Below are 6,923 nucleotides of genomic sequence, written 5' to 3'. Positions count from 1 at the left end.
TGTATGTATCAGATATAAATATATGCTCATGTGTATCAAGAATGTAAAATAACTGTATAATAGAGTCAAATTTTGTGAAGTACCAAAATAACTGCATTCATAGTCTAAATAATTATAGTATAATGAACCCTATTTCAGTTACTCATCTATTTTTGTATGACGTGGTATTTACATGCTGTATTATAACAACGTTTGATAAAATTTGACTCTAAATTTTATGTTGAGGCTTCATAGTAAGTCGTATTTACAAAATTCAAACAAGTGTTTAGCTTGGGTGAGACATTACGACGACACGCTCGGTTTTCGCTCAATCCGCGCTTACAAAATTTGTCAGTTTATTTTATTTATAAGTTTCATAACAAATCTGAAATTATTCCTGGGCTGGGCTTTGGGCGTTGCGCAATAAGCGGTGACTATGTTTTCCTACTGCATTATTCGTAAAGTAAATAAAAGTAAATAAATTTGTTTTAAGTAACACCAGCGTTACCATATCAGTTAGCTATTTTAATATTTGTAATCACGACCATAAAAGTATATTGAAACAAATATGTATAATATACGAAACGATTTAAAATAAAAGATATTCTATAAACGCCTTTCGGGCGGCGACATACGTCCATAAAATGCTTCGTCTGTCAAAAACATGAACTAGGGAGGAATTAATTATTAAAAAATAGAATACATAATATTATTGGCACAATATATTGCGTAACCGCGTGGATGTGTACGCACTCCCCACATGGTCCGCATTTTTTTTTTTTTTTGCAAAACCTTACATTGTTATGAATTATGTAAAGGTCGGATTTAGTACTATTGAGTTTCTAAAAGCCTCGCGTTTTGAGTAAGTACCCACGCACACTCGGGGTCGGTGCCATCTAACGATCTAGACTTGTTTGTCTAGTTCCAACATATTTATCAATTCAGTTTGAATTGCGATTATTTTGCTAATGACGACGCATGTATTGTATTTTTAATAATAAATTGGTATGTCATGCAAGTAGGTATATAGGCGATACATTTACCATAGAGTAAAAAATGCGTTCGTGCTTTTGACGGGGTAAGTCAGTGCTGCTATATTATAATTATTAATTAATATAAAGAGGTTAAATGCTTGGTCGCGGCGTGGTTGTTTTTTTGTTTTATTTTATCATTATTGTTATTTTGTGATACAAAAAAATGTACCAAACCTATCTACAGTTGAAAAAATTGCGCAGACCTGCAGACGTTCTGAGCTAGTTTTTGATAACAGGGGAAAGTCCTGACAAAATTTTAGTTTATAATCAAGCACTCCTTAAAATGTATTTTTACTCTTAGTTAGTTGTGTTGCTTCAGAATGTCGTACTGGTGCGGCGTTGGTACATCTTTTATATCGCAACATGTCAAACTTTTATTTTGAAAAATAAGTCATTTTATTCACTGTTGATAATTATAATAACAGAGGTTCTTGTTCGAGTTTGTTGCACAGAGTTTCTCAATTTATGTGACTCACTGGAATTCATATTAATTGCCACTCTGAAATAGTCAATTGAGCTGGAACCTCGAAACATTTCATCCACAAATGAATCTTAATTAGCCAAAGATATTACTTATTGCTAAATTGTTGAATCGCTGTATTATTAATATTAAAAATTAATTTATTACGTTATTATAATTGTATTTTAAAGTAATGATCGGTTTACGGGGCTCGCCTCACTAACTATTATGTAAATTATGTAACAGATTTATATGATAGAGTATATATTTAAATGAGTAAATTATTATTAAAACCTTCTGGCGTTTTGATTACGTCCTATCTCTGATACTTTAAGTAGGTATTTAGTGCAGCCGAGAGAAACGTTTTTCTGGTAACATTTAAACAAAAGTAGCCAGAAATGTTACACCGAAATAATACACAAAAATCCGGGCGGTTTCTCGTACCGCATATAGACGGAAGATTAATGAATTGATCAACCCGTAAACTAATATTTTGTAGGCTAAAGATTCTCAATGAAGGTTAAGACGCCTAGTATGAGCAAGGTAGGGCAAAAGCGTTTTGGGGTAAAACAAAAACAAGTGGGTAACATTATGGAATCGGAATTGTTTATTAAAATATTATTTACAAGATATTTAAATCTTCAATAACATGGCTCTAACTACACTTATGGCAAAGGTGTACCCTACGCGTACCTGCGTGTTGGGTACCAAGCCCTCACCTTGTCGCACGTACCTAGTACATCGGTGTACGAGCGACTGATCAAAACACATATATTTTAAATATATTTCCTTTGTTTACTTCTCATATGGGACTTGGTACACATTTCACACATACTCTTTACAACGTTTGATAGCTGTACCCTTAAGCACAAGATTGCACAACTCACAAGCTATAATGGTGTCCCCGCATCGAAACGTTTCACTAATCTCGCTGGCCATAGCGTATAAAGTATAAAGTACCAACGTATATAGCCAGCGCCCCTAGAAAATATTGTCACACCAAAGTTAGCGGATCGGAATGTACTACTTTAAAACAAGCGGCACTAGGTCCACTTTACTCTAACGTTAAAATGTTTTGATACTTCAAAACACTACGCCTATGAGGTGTGCAATCGCATTGTGAGGTACCCTTTACACGATACACCAAAATAATCGCGATTTTTGAAATCGTAATTGTGAGGCTTGACGTGTTTGTATAGATATTTAATTCGTCATAATTAAAATATAACCTAGTCTGGGCTTAAAATTAAAATATTTACACGAATTTATATTTAAATTACCCCTAAAATGGAATATTTACTTTAAAACAATATATTTTGGAATAAATAAATTCAATACATTTTTATCAACATAATATACAAATATGTAACAACTTGAAGTCATAACGTCTCCCTTCTTCTATTGCTCATAGCTTGGTAGCAGCAGTCTCGACAAGTTTCCATTTCAGCTCTGCACTGCCAATATGGCGGAATGCTTGGCCACAGTAAAAATAATAAAGTAAACTATTTTTCATTTGATCTCTATCTTTTTTAGGGTATTGCAATATTTCTATAACTGTCAGAATTACTGACACAAAAAATGGAAACTTTCTCAATTACAAAATATAAGCATTCGAACTATATACAAATATATAGCCAACTCCCAATCTAACTTGGACCGAAAGATGCTAACATAGAGTCTAAAATGGATTAAGATTTTATCCTACCTAAATAGAAATTTCTTTGTACACGAAATCAGTTTCTATCACACGATCAAATTATTTGTTCACTCAGTAACGTACAATCCGTAATGGAAATCGGAAAACACACTTTTATAAATGCTTCCAGAAAGGAATAAGTTATCTTTGAAAAACATCGCTCGAAGAGAACATTGTGAAAACTAAAATGTCTTCGATCGATTTAAGGTTGATATACGCACGAGTCGAATAGTCAAATATATCGTTGGCAGAAACTTATAAAACTACTTGGTCAGGCTTCGTTTGGAAACGCCTTCGCGGCTAGGATACTTGTCTTCCAGGGCCAGCCACTCGTGTGCTGGACGGGCGTTACATTTTGCAGAGGTAAGTTCATTGTTCGATTCACTGCATCGAACTCCACTTGGAGCGGTTCTCTGGCCGGGCGCGGCTACACCGTGAGGCTGGTGATGAGCTGCTGGCACAGCTTGCCGTACTCGCGCTGGTCGCCCGATATTCGTCTCATTTTCAGCCCCTTTTTCTCCTTGGCTTTGTTTTCGCACACGACCAACTCTATTTGAATCCCGCCAGAATATTCCAGATTCAAGAACCCTGTCAGCGCCTCGGAGTCATCGTGCTTCCCCATCTGATCCCCCGTTTCTACAAAGATGTTCTGCGGCGGAACCCTGGTGTTTATGGTTTCTTTTAACAGCTCCATTATTCTATGGGAGTCCAACTGAGAGCATACAGTGGACAGCGCCACCTCGTAGTACTCTTGGACGCAGGAAACTTTCTGAGGGCTCAGTAATATCGGGATCTTTTGCTCCTCGGGCCTGCAGATCTCGGTGAGCCTCAGATCCATGGTCGATCTCTGCAGTTGGTCTATTTCACGACTTTCCTCGCCGCACGGCTCTAATTTATCCCGCGGCATATACACGTCCTCGTAATATTCTTTCACTTCACCTAAAATCCCCTGGGCGGAGATCGACGATCGCGGAGTTTCTCCTTTCTCTGAAAAACTGCTTCTTCCGAAATCACTCCTTTCGGAAAACGAAGATCTCCCGAAATCGCCTCTTTCAGAAAAGCTCCCGCGGTCAGAAAAGGAAAATGACTCTCTGTTTTCCGAGAAGCTTCCTCTATTTTCGCTAAATCCTGAACTAACAGATACTATGTTGGAGTAAATAGACTGTATATTTTGTTCGCAGTTTGGAGACACATTGGCGGAGTCGTTACTTAACGAGTCATCACTGAAACCTAAAGATTTGTCACTTCCCCGCCTCGCCAGTTCTTCAGTTAAATATTTGCTAGTTTCGTCGACGCTTTCTTTAGGCGACGGCATTTCCGTGTCCTTGTCCACCAACTCCACGTGTCTGTGTTCCACGAGCTCGGTTTCCTGGCTGACCTTCCGGCCGATGCCCTTGGTGATGGAGGGCCGATCGTCCAGATCCGAAGGTTCCGATATGACGAATTGGGGTAGAGGATACTTGGAGTTCTCTAAACTATCTACACTATCCTCAGAGGACGATGCGACTAATGTGATTTCGGAACCTAGACAATCTGTCAGACTGATCTGTGGATGGGTCGACGGATAAGCCTGGAAGGTCCGATCGGGGAATTTCGTTCCTCCGTTGTGCGATCCGTTCCCGATTTCCTCCTGGATCATGTCTAGGGGAGAGCCGGGGTTGGATATGGGCGAGTTGTTGAGGGACCTGTGCGCTACCACGTGGATCTGTGGGTGCACCATGGGGTGCAACTGAGGATAGTTGGTGTCCATGTCCACATTGCTCCGCAAGTCTAAGGGCGTCGCGTTGGCTTGCGGCGTGCCCCTGGTGATGGAGCCGGTGTGAAGGTAGCTGAGCCCTTCGGTGATCTGGTGCAGCGGCGAGCCCGGGCTGGCGGGCGAGGTGTGCCCGGACAGCAAGCCGAAGCTGCCGTACGAGTGGAGGGACTTGAGCACTTCTTGCGACAGGTGGGATGTGTACAGGTTGTTCAAGTTGATACCCAGTTTTAGTGACAGGTCCTGGAAAGAAGCAATATGGTGTGAACGTTCATCTCAATAGATGAAAATCAAATGTAATCAAAGGTCTCGTAAGTACCTGCGCGGCGGGGTCTGCTGCGGCGAGGTCGAGTGCAGGAGCGTGTATAGGAGAACCTGTAAATTTAACCATCTGTTATACGCAGCCAAGGGCAAACCGTCTTGAATAATATTAGGTAGGCCTGACGAGAATATTCCAGCGCTAGCTGTTGCCCGTGTTCTTAAGACGTCCGCGTTAATTACAGTTTTTTAACAAATCCCGTGAAAAAAAGTTTGTTTCCTGGGATTAAAAGTATAGCTTATGTTACTCTTCGTTTAACTTTTAACTATGTGCCAAATATTAAGTGGATTGGTTACTTAGTTATGGTGTGAATTATGCACAAACAGACACTTTCGCATTCATGCGAAAGGAATAAAGTGTGACACAGCAGAGAAGCACAAAATTGTTACGTGATTACTTTTATGACACATTACATTTGTGACACCGAGCACCATGGTTCCTGTGCGTTGTCATCGCTATGAGATTCGCTTCTGGGGCCAGTGATCGGCCGTCCCCAAGGTGAGTTAAGAAGATACCTGGTACGGAGGCGGCGGGCGTGTGCGCGGGGTGCGGCGGGGACGCGGCGCCCGGCAGACTGGCGCCGCGCCGCTCCAGGCCGCGCTGTGACAGACGGATGCTGTTATATGGCCGTGTCGTGTTACACGGACTTTAGTTTATATTTTGCTTTTTTTATAAATGTGTCATTTTTGAGTAGCCTCAATTCGCAATGTTTTCTGCTAGATGGCGCTAACAGTCGCTAATCTGATATACACAAGCTAATCTAAATTTAAGTATCGTCGGACAAGGTCATGGTTTAATCAGATATAGAATTAAATGCAGGTTCTAATCTCACCGGTTCTGTGTAACGTAATAAATGTCTATTTAATTACGTTACATAAATTTTATAAAATAATATTGTTGGAATTTGCGCGCGGGCAATCTTCCGAAATGTCGCGAAACTGGTATCCCGGCGCGAGGGGAGCGGTGCGCGGGGACCAACCGCGCTCGCGGCTTTCTAACTTCGCACGGCTCGTCAGTCGCCCAGCTCTCTGCTAGAGGCTGGACGCCGCGCGGCTGCTGTGCGGCCGCCGCCGCATTTTTTTTACGACTCTCACCTGATTGCTGTTTTTTTTGCCTTAGACCTTAAGGATACTTACCCTCGAGCTATCTAAACCCCGTGTATCGGGTAAGTGTTGAACGATTCCTTAAAGTGTAGACGTTAGAATATCTTTTAATTAGGTAAATTACACGCATGCGGGTCGGCCATTACGCTCGTTGCCTTTGTTCTTTGTTCTCGCACATTGACCCATGCAATCGAACATATTTGGCTTAATCCTTGCATATTCTTTGTTAAAATTTCATCTAAATGTTTTAATTCCTATTTTTTTTTTATAATTAAGTTTCCTATTTCGATAAATTCCCAGATTCTCATACTATAGTAGTTCTCTGTATTTTGCTAATAACCTCACGTACCTTTTGCTATTTGCTATCTTTTTAATTAATATTAGTCTTAATGTCTTTTGTTTTATTTTAATGCTTCTCACGCTCTCATAATGTAAACTCCGTCTGATTGTGAACAACGCATCCGCCATCTTGCGCAGTGCTTGCCGCTTAGCTGAGCCACGTGTTCGCAATCAGACGAGTTGAAGCGGAATTATTTTTCACATGCTGGACGAAAATTCCAGGGTTCGAGTTCCGAGTTT

At 40.6% G+C, this 6,923-nt stretch overlaps 1 protein-coding gene across 1 annotated transcript in view; it reads right to left on the bottom strand.

Annotated features, from left to right (window-relative positions):
• Positions 1-2,057: 2,057 nt before the first annotated feature.
• The window catches only part of LOC120627810, a 41,260-nt gene continuing 36,394 nt past the window's right edge, over positions 2,058-6,923 (bottom strand). The window contains exons 20-22 of the mRNA XM_039895860.1: positions 5,757-5,841; positions 5,242-5,297; positions 2,058-5,165 (exon numbers count right to left, since the gene is read on the bottom strand). Coding sequence (XP_039751794.1) covers positions 3,597-5,165; positions 5,242-5,297; positions 5,757-5,841 — 1,710 coding nt within the window. The 3' untranslated portion in view covers positions 2,058-3,596. The remainder of the gene's footprint in view (positions 5,166-5,241; positions 5,298-5,756; positions 5,842-6,923) is intronic.

This window comes from Pararge aegeria, chromosome 12 (genome assembly GCF_905163445.1).
Source record: "Pararge aegeria chromosome 12, ilParAegt1.1, whole genome shotgun sequence".
NCBI classification, from domain to species: domain Eukaryota; kingdom Metazoa; phylum Arthropoda; class Insecta; order Lepidoptera; family Nymphalidae; genus Pararge; species Pararge aegeria.
Note: the sequence above shows the minus strand (reverse complement) of the source record. Positions and strands in the feature narration are given on the sequence as shown.